The following is a 19,204-nucleotide window of genomic DNA, read 5'->3' as shown; positions in this document are numbered from 1 at the left end:
TCAGAAGGTTTTACCCCTTTCATGACCAGAGCTTTTTTTTTACTATTTAGCACTGTGTTACTTTAACTGGCAATTGCGCAGTAATGCAACACTGTACACAAATTACATTTTTATCATGATTTTACTGTGATTTTGTCGCGATTTAGACACAATTTTACCACCATTTTACTGTGCTTATGGTGTGTTTTCATAGGTTATATGACTCAAAAAAACGCATCAAAAACTTAACATGGGTGCTTTATTGATGCGTTCTTGCTGCATTTTCAATGCATTTCAATGGGAAGGTGCATTTTTTTACTGACCAAAAATGTAGGATTTTTAGCACCACAACAGCAGCGCAATGGACCAGTGTGAAGACATACACAGAATTTAAAGGGATACATATTTCTTGAGCTTTTTTTGCGTTAAAGGTGCTAATAATGGCTGACAATAAATTCATATTCATTTAAACTCATGATATTAATTAAAAAGACAAATATAATACAATTATATATAAAAATATATATATTTTAAAAAAACTGTCATTTTTGGTTTCGGTTTTTGGCCAAAGGCATCCTGCATTTTTGGTTTCGGTACCAAAATTTCTATTTGGTGCACCTCTATTGGTTGTGTAAAAGTTATAGCTACAGCTATAGCTACAGCTGTAGCTAGTCTACAACCTATGGTATATATACTGGATTTTACACAGCTATAGACCTATACTGTAATGGCAGTGATCAGCGACTTATAGTTTGACTGCGATAGCGTGGCGGGCAGGCTGACACTAACAGACACTATCTGGGAGCGTCAGTAACTGTCACTGGCATTGCTAGGGACACTAATACAGTGATAATACTGTACACTGACATTATACTAATGATGCTGGCTGGGAGGGAGTTAACATCTAGGGGCAATCAAGGGGTTAAATATGTGCCTAACAATGTATAATGTGTGCTGCATTTATATTTCTATCTGGTCATTTTTCTCTCTGCTTTGCAGGGAAAAGAAACAGCCGGATCGGCTCTCTGCTGTGATTGGTCGGTCAGTAGGTGTCAGCCATGAATCACTGGGTGGGGCCTGCTGACAAAATCGTGCTGTGCCCAACCACACCTTGGTCAGCAGTGGGCACGCGCATGCCCAGAAGTGCCCTGTCGATGTACAGGTACATGATCTGGTGGATGTTACTCGCCTGCAGTATAACTACTGTGTGCGGGCAGCAAGCAGTTAAAGTAGACATAAAGGCCTTTTTTTCCATTTTGACTAGAGTAACCCCATCAGTTTTTAATTTTTTTTGCCTCCTGTTTACCATTGAGGATATCTTCACTTCCAGTCCCATATACAAAACAGGGGGTGAGAGAACATCCCCTCAAAGTGAGGAGTCTCTGCTTGTTGCTAAGGACACTAGAACTAGTGTCCCCGTTGGAAGATTTCCCCACTATTCCTATTCTGGTGACCACTCAAAATTTGTGATTTTCTTCTGCTTTTACTTTTGGTGATAAGGATAAACAGGACAAATATAGAGGATGACTCTTCCTGACAAGGGCAGAGACAGCAATAACATAACAGGGGTTCCATATCCAATATATACAAAACTAAAAAAAGTTTTGCCTTTAGTTATACTTTGAAGTGACTCCAAATTATATCCTTATTCTCCAAAAATAATCCATACGCATTCATGAAATTGTTTCTTTTCTGTATTTTTCTACTTCCCGGTTTAGTCCTCCGGAACCTCTCCTTTTCCCTTTTACTTCTATTTGTTTGGAATGAGCAGTACATATTAGTTTTGGTCATGTGCACTGTTCTATGCATACCACAAATCCCATAGTCCAGGGGTAGGCAACCTCGGCACTCCAGCTGTGGTGAAAGTACAAATCCCTTCATGCCTCTGCCTTGAGTAGTCATGTCTGTGATTGTCAGGGTCTTGCAATGTCTCATAGGATTTGTAGTTTTACCATCAGCTGGAGGGCCAAGGTTGCCTACCTATGCCATAGTCTAATATAAAAGTTTTACCCAAGCTCAACCACTATATTTTATATCCAGGAGCTGGATTCTGGTGCTCTGGCTGGAGCGTTCAACTCCCAAGGTAGTAGATATCAATGAGATTAAAGCCGGCAACTCGGAGTGCTCTTGCGAAAAAAAATCTTTATTGGCTACATGTATAAAAGCATGATACAAAAGATGCTAACGCTTTTCTACTTTTGCAGCCTTCCTCATAGCATGATCCCATTGATATCTACTAGCCCTGGGGCCTTGCAGACCCCCGCTACTGCTAGCTGCCAGTCCTTCTCTTTCCGCCCTCAGCTTCCTCCGCCGCGCCTTCAATTATACTCTCTCCCTCCCCCCAGCCTCCTCCGGCGCTGTGAACAGCGGAGAGCAAGAGGCAGCACAGCCCAGTGTTAACCCATAGGTGGTTGGTTGCTAGGTCCTAAGAAACCAGTCACCAGCTTGTTATTATTAAAAGTCAGGCTGCCAGCTCTTGCTCCCGCCCCCTGTACAGAACTGTGCTGCTTCTCAGTCTCCTTGTACACAGGTAGGATGCTATGGGAGCAAAGGAGGGGGAAAGAGGACACTACTGTGTGTGTGTGTGTGTGTGGGCGCTACCACCCTGCACATCACCCCCCCCAATCCCCGCATTCCTGATCCCTGCATTCTGAGCGTAACGCAATCCTGATCCCTACATTCTTAGCGCAGCGCACTCCTGATCTCTGATCCCTGCATTCTAAATACAACACACTCCTGTTCCCTGCATTCTGAGCGTAACGCAATCCTGATCCCTGCATTTTGAGCATAACGCAATGCTGATCCCCGCATTCTGAGCATAACGCAATCATGATCCCTGCATTCTGAGTGTAACAAAATCCTTATCCCTGCATTCTGAGTGTAACGCACTCCCGATTCCTGCATTCTGAGCATAACGCACTCCTGATCCCTGCATTCTGAGCATAACGCAATCCTGATCCCTGCATTCTGAGTGTGACGCACTCCCAATTCCTGCATTCTGAGCATAATGCACTCCTGAATCCTGCATTCTGAGCCTAATGTACCCCTGATCCCTACATTCTGAGCATAACGCACTCCTGATCCCTGCATTCTGAGTATAACGCACTCCTGATCCCTGCATTCTGAGAGTAACGCACTCCTGATCCCTGCATTCTGAGCGTAACACACTCCTGATTCCTGCATTGTGAGCATAACGCACCCCTGATCCCTGCATTCTGAACGTAACGTGCTCCTGATACCTGCGTTCTGAGTGTAACGCAATCCTGATCCCTGCATTCTGAGTGAAACGCAATCCTGATCCCTGCATTCTGAGCACAACACACTCCTGATTCCTGCATTCTGAGCATAACACACTCCTGATTCCTGCATTCTGAGCATAACGCACTCCTGATCCCTGCATTCTGAGCAAAACGCACTCCTGATCCCTGCATTCTGAGCATAACTCACTCCTGATTCCTGCATTCTGAGCGTAACACACTCCTGATCCTTGCATTCTGAGCAAAACGCACCCCTGATCCCTGCATTCTGAGCACAACACACTCCTGATCCCTGCATTCTGAGCGTAACGCACTCCTGAACCCTACATTCTGAGCGCAACACACCTCCTGATTCCTACATCCTGAGCACAACCCACTCCTGATCCCTCCACTCCTGATCCCTGCATCCTGAGCGTAATGCACTCCTGATCCCTGCTAGGGATGAGCCGAACACCCCCCGGTTCGGTTCGCACCTGAACCTGCGAACGGATCGAAAATTCGCACGAACGTTAGAACCCAATTGACGTCTATGGGACTCGAACGTTTGAAATCAAAAGTGCTCATTTTAAAGGCTAATTTGCATGGTATTGTCCTAAAAAGGGTTTGGGGACCCGGTTCCTGCCCCAGGGGACATGTATCAATGCAAAAAAACCTTTAAAAAACGGCCGTTTTTTCGGGAGCAGTGATTTTAATGATGCTTAAAGTAAAAAAAAAAGTGAAATATTCCTTTAAATATCGTACCTGGGGTGTGTCTATAGTATGCCTGTAAAGTGGCGCGTGTTTCCCGTGTTTAGAACAGTCCCTGCACAAAATGTCATTTTTAAAGGAAAAAATCTCATTTAAAACTGCTTGCGGGTTTAATGTAATGTCGGGTCCTGGCAATATGGATGAAAACCAGTGAGACAAACGGCATGGGTACCCCCCAGTCCATTACCAGGCCCTTTGGGTCTTGTATGGATATTAAGGGGATCCCCGCACCCAAATTAAAAAAAAGGAAAGGTGTGGGGCCACCAGGCCCTATATACTCTGAACAGCAGTATACAGGCGGTGCAAACAAGACAGGGACTGTAGGTTTGTTGTTAAGTAGAATCTGTTTGTAATTTTGAATGGGTAAATTTTTAACGTGTTTAGCTCCAGCCAAAAAATCTTTTTTAAGCTTTTTGGAAAACATAGGGAAGGGTTCACCCCTGTGACATTTGTTTTGCTGTCTGTCCTCCTCTTCAGAAGATTTCACCTCACTTTTTGTCCCAATGACAAATGTTTTTTGAAAATTTGGGTTTTTTTGTGGAACAAGGATTGGAAAAACATCAGTGGAAAGGAGAAATGTTTTTCCCATATTAACTCTTACAGGAGAGAATTTCCCTTCCTAGGGGTAGATTTCATCTCACTTCCTGTTGTCTCCTTCCGTTTGCAAGTAGGAGTCGTTTGTAAGTTAGATGTTTGAAAGTAGGGGCCTGCCCTATATACTCAGCAGAAATTTGGGCCTTAGGTGTTGTTGTGGCCACAACACTGTAAGCCCTCACAGGGCCCTGCTGTGAAATATTAGATCAAGAATTGTAATTACATGCCCCTGTTGAACAGAGGCAGAAAAATTGGGCCTTTGGTGGTGGTGCTGGTGCCACAACACTGTAAGTCCTCACTCGCTCTTGGTGGGCGCAGAAATGGGCCCTGCTGTGAAATATTAGATCAAGAATTGTAATTACATGCCCCTGTTGAACAGGGGCAGAAAAATTGGGCCTTTGGTGGTGGTGCTGGTGCCACAACACTGTAAGTCCTCACTCGCTCTTGGTGGGTGCAGAAATGGGCCCTGCTGTGAAATATTAGATCAAGAATTGTAATTACATGCCCCTGTTGAACAGGGGCTGAAAAATTAGGCCTTAGGCACTGGTGCTAGTGCCACAACACTGCAACCCCTCACAGACACTCTAGTTGGAACGCAGGAACGAGCCCTGCTGCAAAGTATTGCATCAAAAATTGTAATTACACGCCCCTGTTAAACAAGGGCTGAAAAATTGGGCCTTAGGCACTGGTGCTGGTGCCACAACACTGCAACCCCTCACAGATACTCTAGTTGGAACGCAGAAACGAGCTCTGCTGCAAAGTATTGCATCAAAAATTTTAATTACACGCCCCTGTTAAACAGGGGCTGAAAAATTGGGCCTTAGGCACTGGTGCTGGTGCCACAACACTGCAACCCCTCACAGATACTCTAGTTGTAACCTAGAAACGAGCCCTGCTGCAAAGTATTGCATCAAAAATTGTAATTACACGCTCCTGTTAAACAGGGGCTGAAAAATTGGGCCTTAGGCACTGGTGGTGGCGCCCAGAACCAAAAATGTTCTTACAAGCTATCAGCGTGATCATTGAGGAGGAAGAGGATAATTACTCAGGGATAGTCACTCAGCATCAGCATAGGCAGTCTTTGAAGGGATCTGAGATTTCAAAAAAAATGATTCGGTTACATCAGCATCAGGTGCTTGGTAGCTGGTGGTGATCCAAGACTGATTAATTTTTATGAAAGTCAGTTGATCGACTGAGTCGGTGGACAGACGCACCCTGTGATCGGTTACAAAGCCTCCAGCAGCACTGAATGTGCGTTCCGAAAGAACGCTGGATGCAGGACAGGCCAGTAGCTCAATTGCATACTGTGCAAGCTCTGGCCAGTGATCCATCCTCATGACCCAGTAACCCAGAGGATTTTCGGTGGGAAAGGTGTCCAAGTCAGATCTTGCCCCTAGGTATTCCTGCACCATGTAAAACAGACGCTGGCGATGGTTGCTGGAACCGATCATATCTTGGGGCTGCGGACCAAAAAATTGTCTGAACGCATCGGCCAGACGGCCACCTTCTCCACCGCTCCTTCTTTGACTGACCGAAGCCTCAGCAACACGTTGTCCAGAAACAGGAGTTTGTAACCTCCCAGTCTCTGGGAACACGTTGCACAGACCTTTCTGCAAGGCCTCCCGAAGATGTTTCATCCTCTGCTCCCTCTGCGATGGCAAGATAAGGTCCGTAACCTTACCCTTGTAACATGGATCAAGGAGGGTTGCCAGCCAGTATTGGTCCTTCTCCTTGATACCACGAATACGAGGATCCTTACGCAGGCTTTGCAGGATCAGGGAGGCCATGCAGCGTAGGTTTGCTGAGGCATTCGGTCCGGAGTCCTCTGGGTCACTAAGGACGACATGGTCTGCAGCCACCTCCTCCCAGCCACGTACAAGTCCATGTGTTTCTTGGGACTGATCCCTTAAAGACTGCTGCTGAGTGCCAGGCTCCACCTCCATACTGACACAATCTTCCTCCTCCTCCTCCTCGTCCTCTTCCTGTGTGATCGGCGGGCACGCAGGAACACTGTCTGGATAAAGGGGGCCTTGAGAGCTAAGGAAGTCCTCCTCTTCCTGCCTCTGTTCTGCCTCAAGTGCCCTGTCCATTATTCCATGCAGCGTGTGCTCCAACAGGTGGACAAGGGGGACAGTGTCACTGATGCATGCACTGTCACTGCTCACCATCCTCGTGGCCTCCTCAAATGGTGACAGGACAGTGCATGCATCCCTGATCATGGCTCACTGCCGTGGGGAAAAAAAACCAAGCTCCCCTGACCCTGTCCTGGTGCCATAGTCGCACAGGTACTCATTGATGGCCCTCTGCTGCGTGTGCAGCCGCTGCAGCATGGCCAACGTTGAGTTCCACCTGGTGGGCATGTCACAGATTAGGCTGTTCTTGGGCAGGTTAAACTCCTTTTGGAGGTCCGCCAGCCGAGCACTGGCATTATATGACCGGCAGAAATGCATACAGACTTTCCTGGCCTGCCTCAGGACATCCTGTAAGCCCGGGTACCTGCCCAAGAACCGCTGCACCACCAAGTTAAGGACGTGAGCCAAACAGGGCACATGGGTCATTTGTCCCTGTCGGAGGGCAGAGAGGAGGTTGGTGCCATTGTTGCAAACCACCATTCCTGCCTTAAGTTGGCGTGGCGTCAACCACCTCTGAACCTGCCCCTGCAGAGCTGACAGAACCTCTGCCCCAGTGTGGCTCCTGTCCCCCAAGCACACGAGCTCAAGCACCGCATGGTATCTTTTGGCCTGCGTACTTGCGTAGCCCCTTGAACGGCTACGGAGCTGGTTCCGAGGACAAAGCACAGGAAGAAGCCATGGAGGAAGAAGAAGAGGAGGGGGTGGAGGAGAGAGGTGTGTCACAATCATTAGCATTTTGGAGGCGTGGTGGCGGAACAACCTCCAACACTACTGCACCTTGTCCTGCATCCTTCCCAGCTGCCAGCAGAGTCACCCAATGCGCCGTGAAACTTAGGTAACGTCCCTGTCCATGCCTGCTGGACCATGAGTCAGCGGTAATATGCACCTTACTGCTGACCGCCCTGTCCAGCGAGGCATGGACATTGCCTTCCACATCCTGGTAGAGAGCCGGAATCGCCTTCCGTGAGAAAAAGTGGCGTTTGGGTACCTGCCACTGAGGAACCGCACATTCCACAAACTCACGGAAGGGGGCAGAGTCTACCAACTGAAAAGGCAGCAGTTGAAGTGCTAGCAATTTTGCCAAGCTAGCATTCAACCACTGGGCATGTGGATGGCTGGGAGCAAACTTCTTTCGGCGGTGCAGCAGCTGGGGCAGGGAAATTTGCCTGGTACAATCTGACGTCGGTGTACCAAAAGCAGATTGCCCACAAGTACTTGGCTGTGACACACCTAATTCTACACCTTCATTCCTCTCAGTGCAGGTCTCAGAGAGGACTGAAGGTATAGTGGGGTTGGAGATCTCAGCTGATGAGGAGCAAGGAGAGGTGCTCTTTGTTCTTTGGTGTGGGTCTTTTAGATACGCTTGCCAATGAACTGCATGGCAGGTCAACATATGTCTGGTCAAGCATGTGGTACCCAAGTGGGAGATGTTTTGGCCATGCGAGATACGCTTGAGACATATGTTGCAAATAGCAGCAGTGCGATCTGATGCACTTGTCTCAAAAAAGGCCCACACCAAAGAACTTTTTGAATAACGCGCAGAGACTGCAGCGCCCTGCACATGTGGAGCTTTGGGGTGTGATGCAGTCAATGTGCTGCCCTTAGGCTGGCCCCTGGAGGGCATCCTGCCTCGTTGGTGATGTGCCGCCTCCTCCTCCTCCTCCTCCTCCTCTCTCCTATCAGGCACCCACGTTGAGTCAGTGACCTCATCATCCCCTCCCTCCTCATCACTGGAGCAAACCTGGCAGTATGCTGCAGCAGGGGGAGCATGACTGTCAGATTGCTGTCCTTCTTGGGCACCCCCTCTGTCCGTGCTCATGTTACTGCCTTAATCGAGCTCAGTATCATCATCAGAGCCTTCCAAACGCTGGGCATCCTCCTGGAGCATGTACCCAACACTGTGGTCAAACATTTCGAGGGACTCCTCAGGAGGACATGGTGGGGCTAGGGAAGGAGTCACTGATGACATTGAGCCGAGGGAAGAGGCCGCTGCTTTGCCAGACAAAGTACCCTGAGCATGGGTGAGAGAGGATGAGGAGGATGAGGACGGCTTGGTCATCCACTCGACCAAGTCTTCCGCATGTTGCGGCTCAACACGGCCAGCTGCCGAAAAAAAGGCCAAGCGTGTCCCACGGCCACGTGCTGATGAGGATGCACCGTCTCCACGACCAGCACTAGACACAGAGCCTGCTTGCCCTCTCTTATTGGCTTGTGACTGTCTGCCTCTCCTTCTTGGCCTTCCAGACATACTAATGGCCTGAACACTCTGAACACTGTGCAGAGCTTGCAAAAAACTAACTTGTAGCTTTTTTAGCTGCCTGCGTTAGTGATAGGATCAGGAAAACACCACCAACCTTCTACAGGTAACTTTAGCTGAACACTGTGCAGAGCTCGCAAAAAAATAACTTGTAGGTTTAGCTGAACACTGTGAGGAGGACGCACCACACTAATTTGTAGTTTTAGCTGAACACTGTGAGCAGGACGCACTGCACTAACTTGTAGCTTTAGATGAACACTGTGCAGAGGTCTCACTACACTAACTTGTAGTTTTAGCTGAACACTGTGAGCAGGACGCACTGCACTAACTTGTAGCTTTAGATGAACACTGTGCAGGGGTCTCACTACACTAACTTGTAGTTCTAGATGAACACTGTGAGCAGGACGCACTGCACTAACTTGTAGCTTTAGATGAACACTGTGCAGAGGTCTCACTACAGTAACTTGTAGTTTTAGCTGAACACTGTGAGCAGGACGCACCGCACTAACTTGTAGTTTTAGCTGAACACTGTGAGCAGGACGCACCGCACTAACTTGTAGCTTTAGATGAACACTGTGCTGAGGTCTCACTACAGTAACTTGTAGTTTTAGCTGAACACTGTGAGCAGGACGCACCCCACTAACTTGTAGTTTTAGCTGAACACTGTGAGCAGGACGCACCGCACTAACTTGTAGTTTTAGCTGAACACTGTGAGCAGGACGCACTGCACTAACTGTAAATAGTCTAGCTGCCTGACTGTGGTACTAATAGGATCAAAAGAACACCAGCAATTTTCTTCAGGTTGCTGTAAATACTGTAACAAGACAAGCCTGCCTGTCAGTAAGAAGATAACAGGAACGGATCTAGCTAAACTGAATACAGTGTATATATATATATATGCAACACCTGGGATGCATATATATATACACAATACACTGTAAGTGCAGCTAACTCACTGATTGTCCTGCCCAATCTAGCTAACTTAAATGAAATGACACTGTCTCGCGGCCCTTGTCTGTGGAGGCACGGACATGGAGCTGGCGTCTAAACGAGGGCATTCTAGATGATACAGTAGCATACAAACAGGTACTAGATGCCATCTCCCTATACTTTGCTGAGAATAAGACAGGTGAGGTGAGCATGGGCTCGGTATGGGAGGAACATAAAGCGGTTATCCGAGGAGAGCTAATATCTCAGGGGTCAAGACTAAAGAAGGCTAGGGAAGGGGAGATACAGGATTTATTAGGGAAAATTCAGAAAGCAGAACTGATACACAAGCGACACGTAACCCCTACGGTAACTGCGGAATTGCAGTCCCTCAGGCAGGATCTATCCAGATTGCTGGATACTAGGATTAGGGCACGAATGCGTCATGTAGCACACAAATTCTACGAATTTGGTAATAAGTGTGGGAGGCTATTGGCGAGAGCTCTTAAATCCCAAAGGGATTCAGGACATGTACACAAACTGACTTTGACAACAGGTGCACCGGTGGTGCATTCCTCAAAAATAGCCCAAGCTTTTAGGGAACACTATGCGAAGTTATATCACCTCCTGGACACAGTATCTGGTCTAGCGGATTCCCAATGGACTGACCGCATTACACAATACCTCACAGAGGCCCAATGTCCGCAGCTGGAGGCCTCCATTAGTAAACAGCTGGATGTATACCTGTCTCCCTTTTGGAAATAAAGACTGTGATTAAGGATCTCCCCAACGGGAAAAGCCCGGGTCCAGACGGATATACAAGCGCATACTATAAGAAGTACTCAGAAGTGCTCTCGGAACCCATGTGTGCATATTTCACAGCTTTGGCTTCCGGTACAGTGATGCCTAAGGAGGCTCTGATGGCGCATATCACAGTCCTTCCAAAAGAGGGGAAAGATCATACCATGCCAGGGAACTATAGGCCGATATCCCTTCTAAACACCGACGTTAAGATATTAGCAAAAATCCTGGCCATTAGACTCAAACCGATCCTTCCATCACTTATACATCCCGACCAGACGGGATTCATAATGGGTAGGGAAGCCAGGGATAATTCCAATAGAGCTCTCCAACTGATCCACTGGGCGGAATCTCGGACCACAACACATCCCTGTCTCTTGCTTTCCACAGATGCCGAGAAGGCATTTGACAGGGTTGATTGGACTTACATGGAGGCGGTGTTGACCAGGCTTGGCCTGGGTCCCAGCATGCTCTCGTGGATATCCTCCCTCTACAGTTCCCCAACAGCTAAAGTAAAGGTAAATGGTCTCCTGTCAGATGCCTTCCCAATACATAATGGTACACGCCAGGGGTGCCCTTTATCCCCTTTAATTTTTGCCCTGACACTGGAACCCCTGTTAAACAAAATCCGCATTAACAGAGATATCAGGGGCTTCACTGTAGGGCCAACTGAACATAAGCTTTCCGCTTATGTGGATGACGTTTTATTCTATGTCTCGGAACCTATCATATCACTACCCAAAATCATGGCAGAGCTGAAGGAATTTCACTTATTATCCAACTTTAAGAATTATTACAATAAATCCGAGATTTTGCCATTAAATATTCCCACGGCTTTACGTACACAGCTGCAGACTGCCTTCTCATTTACATGGTGCCAGACTTCCCTGAAGTATTTGGGGATATATCTGCCCACACGATGTTCCCAGCTCTTTACATGTAATTACTCACCGCTGCTCACTAACATCAGAATGGATTTAAAATCCTGGAACAAATCTGCATTTTCATGGATGGGCCGAGTCAGTATTCTTAAGATGAATGTGCTGCCCCGCATTTTATTTTTCCTGCAGATGGTGCCCATCACCCTGCCTAGGACGTTCTTCTCAACCCTCAACAGCCTGTTCATACAATATATATGGAGTGGGAAGAGCCCCAGACTAGCCCTTCGCACGATACAACGCCCTAAAGCAAGAGGGGGAATGGGGGTCCCAATGGTATGCAGGTACAGCGTATTCTAGATTGGTACCACAATGTTTCCCTCAAACTATGGGTCCCTCTTGATAAGTTCTTAGCTGGCCGAAACTTGTCACATACTCCATGGGTCCCTAGGGAGAACAGGGGCCTCTCAACGCTGGTTTCTCCCATGGCTTCACATGCCCTAAATGTGTGGGATGCCCTGAATAAGAAGGGGAAGCTCGCTCTACCGACTTCCCCCCTGGCACCCCTGTGTGGCTTCCCCTGGTTCACTCCAGGGGAACACCCATCTTTTTTCCGGACGTGGACAGCCGGCGGAGAAATCAGATGCGGTAGATTCGTTCAGGATCAAGGTTTGCTACCACTGGCCAAATTAAGGGAACTATTCGGCTCATTCCCGATGGATGAATGGCGCTATAGACAGCTTAAGCACTTCATTGATGGCCTACCGCAGGGGGTTCGTTCCCCTACTATGGCAACGCCCTTTGAACGCTTGTGTATGTCACCCTCTATCATCCCCCATGCAATCTCAGTGTTATACGAACTATTGCAATCCACACAGGTAGAAGAAAAGCTGGGATTTTTTAAGGAGTGGGAGAAAGACCTCCATCACAACTTTACAGAACCCCAGCTAGATCATCTTTTTCGCCTTACCCACTCGAGCACAGTTGACACCAAAATGCAAGAGAACAGCTATAAGGTTCTGACCAGGTGGTACAGGGTTCCCTCTAAGCTCACCAAGATTTATCCGTCTCTTTCAGCCGCATGCTGGAGGGAATGCAGGCTTAGGGGGTCATTCCTCCATATCTGGTGGGAATGCCCCAAGTTACGTCCATACTGGTTAGACGTACATGCTCAAATTAAAATTATTTTGGATGTGGAGCTCCCAGACTCACCACTGGAATCCCTGTTGCACTTCCCCACCATTCCTCTCGGTCAATATCGAAAGTCAATCTTGCCACATTTACTCAATGCAGCCTGAAGGCTGATCCCTATACATTGGAAAAAGCCTCAAATACCCACACGTATCGAATGGATAGGGTCAATATGACAAATATGAAAAATTTTATTCAATATGGGCCACATGGATACATTACACAGGACAAAGGAGGATGCCCACCTCGGGATTTTCTCAGGTACGGGACCCTCCTTGATTTTTGTATCATGGGACTGACCTCGATAGATAGTGAGATAACTATTTACAGGTAGCAGAAGCACAGATGAGCTCTAGTAAGCCCAGAGTGGCTCAATTTGGTTGAATAAGTTAAGAGGTGTAACATCTCCTTTTCTTTTCTTTCTCCCCCTTTTTTCCTTTTCTTTTTCCTTTTATTTTTATTAAAAGAATTTATACAGTTAGTTATGGTTTATATTAAGACCTATGACTTGGCGCTTGGTCTGGTCCTAAGTAATATGGGTTCCTGTTAAAACCCATACATCTGATTGAAGGTTATAGTCTTCCTCAGTGATGCCCCATTTAGGTGCAATAGGGGAGATCCATGGATGTGTGAATTTATAGGTGCTGATTAGATGACAATAGATATCCCTCTATAATGTTGCCCCCGGTGTGTGTATGTCCCTGGGTAATATATACATTTATTTGACCGAAAATAACCTTCTATGTAAACCATACATACTTCATATGTGTTAAAAGTTATACTATGTCTTTCTGTATGTTTTTCATTGAAATATCCTTAAAATAAAGATTATATATTAAAAAAAAAAAAAAAAAAAAAAAATGACACTGTCTCTCTGTCTATCTATCTCTCTTTCAACGCCGGAACACACACTACACAGGGCCGCCGTGCAGGCGGCCTTATATAGTGTGGGCCGTGTTCTAAACCCCCTGAGCCATAATAGGCCAAAGTCACCCTGGCTTTGGCCAATTACAGCTCTCTCTACCGACGGTGCTGTGATTGGCCAAGCATGCGGGTCATAGTGCATGCTTGGCCAATCATCAGCAAGCAATGCACTGCGATGCCGCAGTGAATTATGGGCCATGACGCGCCATACGAATTTGGCGCGAACGGCCCATAACGTTCGGAATTCGGCGAACGACCGAACAGCCAATGTTCGAGTCGAACATGGGTTCGACTCGAACACGAAGCTCATCCCTAATCCCCGCATTCTGAGTGTAACACACTTCTGATTCCTGCATTCTGAGCATAACACACTCCTGATCCCTGCATTTTAAGCGTAACACACTCCTGATCCCTGCATTCTGAGTGCAAAACACTACTTAACCCTGCATTCTGAGCATAATGCACTCCTAAACCCTGCACTACTTTTTTTGGGGTCCACTGCGTTTGGGATCTATTTTGGGGTTAAAGATGTATCATCACCCACAGTAGATCACAAAGGCCATGTGTTTTGAACACGGTGCAGGAAGCACACATGGAACATGCCTTTCTGGCATCACATTCTGGTGTGAACCGGCCTTAACAACAGGACACTATGCCCCATGATCTTTGACTTCATCATTGTTGTTCAACTAGATCTCCATCTCTCTAAGGTTGCCTACCCCTGGTCTAGTCTATCTCAGGAGCGAGCAAGAGAGGGTTGCTACTTTCCTACATACAGTGGGACCATGGAGATTGAACATAACCACCCTCTAATAGGAAGTTGGATCACAGAAGCAAAAAATATAACATTTTGAAGATTTGGAGGAGACTGAGAGCAACAAAATGAGCTTTTTGAGTTAAGAATACACATTTGCTTGATTTCTTTTAAGCCAGAGTTAAGTGTCACTTTAAGGATCAAAATTGCCTATGATATCATACCGTATAAACCCTGGAAGGAATTGGGTCACTACTGACATCCCGCCATGACACCTCCATAGAATCATGCTGATCCAGAAAATATCCCAAAATTTCCTTTCCTGCTGTGAATTTAGGAGCCTTCCAACATATGGTCATTTCATCTTTACCACAGTCTAAGAGATCAAAATCATAGGGAGCAGATGGACAATCTAAAATAGAAAATATAGAGTTATTTCTTATAGAAGCATAAAGGGCAGACATTACAAAGCTGGATTACTTTAAAGTGGTTGCAAACATTCGTTTTTTGTTTTTTTTTTAAAAAACAAACATGCCTATACTTACCTGCAGCCCCCGATCCTCTTCTTCTGGGGCTCCAGGTCCCTTCTCTTCTTTGGAAGGCCGCTTTCCCTGGGAGCACCCATGTTTGCTCTCTCCTGAGTCCCGCTGCTGGCTCCATTGACACAGACAGCGGGACTGGGCCCCGCCCCCCAACTCCCATGTCACAGCTTTTGATTGACAGCAGCGGGAGCAAATGGCTCCCGCTGCTATCAATCTGTCCAATGAGGAGAGAGACAGTGGCTGAAGCTGCTATGCTCGAGCATATCGCTGGATCTGCAACACAGAAGGTTTTTCACCTTAATGCATAGAATGCATTAAGGTGAAAAATCATAAGGCTTTACAACCACTTTAAATATCTTAAAAAACAACTTAATGCTCCTATATGACAGTCTAAACAAGTAAATCCAGGTACTATTTGATGCACAAGCCTCATAAAGTAAATGAATATCTTCCTTTACCCTCCTTGACTGATCACAAATTGTGTCTTATGCGCTCCCTCTCCCAGGCACTGCAGCTCACAGTGGGATGGTTTCAGCAACAGAGGCAGTGATGTCAATTCAGACAACTGTGGGCAGGACTGAGTGTGCCCAGTTGCTGATTGACAAGCTACAGGTTTGTGAATCAGCTGAAAACCATGCTGTGGAAACTCTGCTCTGAATTTAAGAGCAGTGCAGCATTATTGTCACCCCATCACATGAAGCTACATTAGATGGACTTCACTGGCAGGATCAATGGGTATTAGTGGGACTTTGTGAGGGGACAAAAAGAAAACTGTAAGCGCATATAAACTTATAGTTAGGCGCTGCAGCAAATATTTTTTAATGGAAGGTTATAGTCCTATTTTAATATATTTTGTACTGTCCCACTTATATGTAATTTTTTTGTGTTATATTTAACTGCAACAGATTATCCACTTCACTTCTTGAACATTTACCCCCTTATGACCAGGCCATTTTTTGCGATACGGCACTGCATTAGTTTAACTGACAATTGCACAGTCATGCGATGCTGTATCCAATTAAAAATATATGTTCTTTTTTTCCCACAAATAGAGCTTTTTTTTGGTAGTATTTGATCACCTCTGTGTGTTTTTGCGCTATAAACAAAAAAAGACAATTTTGAAAAAAAAACAAAACAATATTTTTACTTTCTGTTATAAAACATATCCAATAAAAAAATTGAAAAAAAATAATTTCTTCATCAATTTAGGCCAATATGCATTTTGCTACATATTTTTGATTAAAAAAAATTCCCAACAAGCGTATATATTGGTTGGTTTGCCCAAAAAATATAGCGTCTAAAAATTATGGGATATTTTTATGCAAATTGTATTATTATTTTTTTTTCACTAGTAATGGTAGTGATCAGCGACTTATAGCGGGACTAAAATATTGCGGCAGAAAAATTGGACACCTAACTGACACTTTTTTTTGGGAACCAGTGACACTAATACAGTGATCAGTGCTAAAAATATGCACTGTCACTGTACTACTGACACTGGCTGGGAAGGGGTTAACATCAGGGGCAATCAACCTTTTTATATCCACAGGCAGTTAAGCTGCCTGTGGATGGTGCCAAGTCAGCAGTTGACCATACTGTCTGGACCATACTGGGTCTAAGGCGGTAAATATATCCATTTCTCTACTTTCTTGCCAAACTTTACTTTCCTCCAAAATCTCCCTTACAATGCATGGTAAATCATATACTATTTGCAGCTCCACGCTTAGAATGCTTAACATGGAAATACTAATATTACTAAGCTATTCTGTATAATATGCATGATTCTGTTAATAACATATGGAAATACATTACTTTTCCTGATGGTTAACCCATACCTAATCATACCTGAGTTAACAGAAGGCTTCTGCTTAATACTATATAAATACTCACAAATGGCCTCATTTATATTCAGAGGGTTTGATACAGGTGACCGTTCACTCAGTCCAACTTCATTTACTGCTCTTACACAGAACTCATAGTCTTTCCCAGTCTGCAACTCAGGAACAGTAAACCTGATTAGAAAAAGATTACAAATTAAAGAGGTTGTAAACCTCGAAAAAACAAACCAAAAAAAAAACAAACCCTGCAAGACAAAGACATAATGAGCTAGTATGCATCGCATACTAGCTCATTATGTAATACTTACCTTAAAGTGGATGTAAACCTGAAATGTTTTTTTTTTTTTTATTTCATAATGTAGAGTATAAGATTTCCTATCATTTGAGCCCAGTCTTGCCACAAAGAGTTAATCCATCTCTGAGCAATCCTTTTTTATTGTTCAGTGAGATAAAGCTTGACAAACTGAGAAAACTTTGTCAAATCCTCCCCCTTGCTGTGAGTGACAGGTGATTTACATATCTCGTGCACTAGCCTAAGAGACAGGCAGTATTTTTTATTTCCCTCCCACTCCTTTCTTCAGCAGCTCTGCAAGGATTGGCTGTTCCACACCTCAGCATGATTTGGCATGCTGAAGTCATGTGATTACTTTCCTGTCTTTTCACTGGATGTTGGAGATCATAGCAGAAGTTCAGTGTAAGAAATACACAGGAGAAAATGCATATTGACAAGGGGAGTGTAGAGGTGGGTGGGGAGTCTACTGACATCACAACTCCACCCACCGAGCTCCAGACAACAGACCCACCCACAGAATATGCAGTTTTTCGGGTCTAATAACAGACACAGGGGAGGCATTTGACAGGTAAAGATACATGCAGGAGGCATGTATATCCTTATAGATAACCACTATGGCAGTAGTTTAGAAAGGATGACATTGGGTTTACATCCACTTTAAAACGATGCCCTGGATTGGCGTTGAGAGCCGCCGGCCATGGCGCAGCTACTGAAGAAACGGCACCAGCTACTCGTTTTTTCAGTGCGCATGCGCCCATGACATCGGCAGCAGCGCATATGCTGAATTTCTCCTAAACTGTGCACGTTTAGGAGATATTCAAGGTACCTACAGGTAAGCCTTGTTATAGGCTTACCTGTAGGTAAAAGTTGTGTAACAGGGTTCACAACCACTTTAAGGAACAGTGGCACCCCCCCCATCCCTGCCGCCACCCCTCTATCCATGTGCCCCAGCCCCTTTCAGGACGCCAGACTCAAGAACTCCTATGGCGGGGGCAGGAAGGGGTGTTTTTTTTTTTTAAGCAGCTGATTAGAGCCAGAGGCTCTAATAGGCTTTAAAAAAGGGTGGGCTCCCAATTGCGTGACCATAGCGAATTCATTTTTGCTATTTTCACGCTACAGTGCCTCCCCACCAATCAGGAGGCAGGTCAGTGAGACCCGTTTCCTGATTGGCCAAAGCGCCGGGAGATCCTATTGGATGCCCAGTGCTTTGGCGGAAGAGGAGAAACAGAGAGCGGCGGAAGCATGAGGAGCGGACTCCTCCGCTGCCACCACTGCTGCCTGCTGCCCGCACTGGAGGAGACAAAGCAGGAGAAGAGTCGAAGCCCGGTAAGTGCCGTACCTCCCGCATGGTGCTGTGTGGGCTTTCAGTGCCAGGAGCCACGAGCCCGCGGAGGGGGATGCTATCAGAACCGTGAGCCGCCTGGGGGGGATTCCTGTCAAAGCCACGATCCCGGGGGGTGGCAGGTGCTGTCAGAGCCGGGGGGGGGGGGGATAGGGTGTGAGTGCTATACTGTATGCCAAATACTAACCTATATATATATATACGCTATCTGTAATGCTGATCTATATACCCAATGCTGACATATATACCCTGTATGTAATGCTGATCTATATACCCAATGTTGATCTATATACCCAATGCTGACCTATGTACCCTATCTGTAATGCTGACCTATGTAAGGGGTGGGGCTTATGAGAAGTGGGAGGGGTCAAAAAGGAAGGATGGGGTCTGGCGCCCCCCTCCATACTAAAACTTCACCAGCCGCTACTGTTAAGGAATATTGTAAACCTAAGGGTATTGATAGCCACAAGATGATCTCTACAGTTACAGTAATCTCAGCAAGATTGAATAATTAATATTCTGTATACAGGCTTATTTTAGACTTTGGTAGATGCCACCAGTTGCTTATTTTTGGAGGAAGATTTTAGTGGCACAGTTGAATTATGCTGCTGGGGTGCTTGAGCAGTTACCTTTTTTCATTTTACCCATTGAAATAAAAAGGGACTGCTATATTAATCCCTGCTAGTATTGTAGTTTGCCCCAACCCCTGTCATTGTCAATTTTGCAGGCCAGTGTGATCTGCATGTAAG

The 19,204-nt window shown here is 45.9% G+C and overlaps 1 protein-coding gene across 1 annotated transcript in view; it reads right to left on the bottom strand.

Annotated features, from left to right (window-relative positions):
- Positions 1-19,204, bottom strand: part of MYOM3 (myomesin 3) — a 198,132-nt gene that overhangs the window by 58,556 nt on the left and 120,372 nt on the right. The window contains exons 17-18 of the mRNA XM_073615489.1: positions 16,874-16,995; positions 14,666-14,853 (exon numbers count right to left, since the gene is read on the bottom strand). Of these exons, the coding sequence (XP_073471590.1) occupies positions 14,666-14,853; positions 16,874-16,995 (310 nt within the window). The remainder of the gene's footprint in view (positions 1-14,665; positions 14,854-16,873; positions 16,996-19,204) is intronic.

This window comes from Aquarana catesbeiana, linkage group LG02 (genome assembly GCF_042186555.1).
Source record: "Aquarana catesbeiana isolate 2022-GZ linkage group LG02, ASM4218655v1, whole genome shotgun sequence".
NCBI classification, from domain to species: domain Eukaryota; kingdom Metazoa; phylum Chordata; class Amphibia; order Anura; family Ranidae; genus Aquarana; species Aquarana catesbeiana.
Note: the sequence above shows the minus strand (reverse complement) of the source record. Positions and strands in the feature narration are given on the sequence as shown.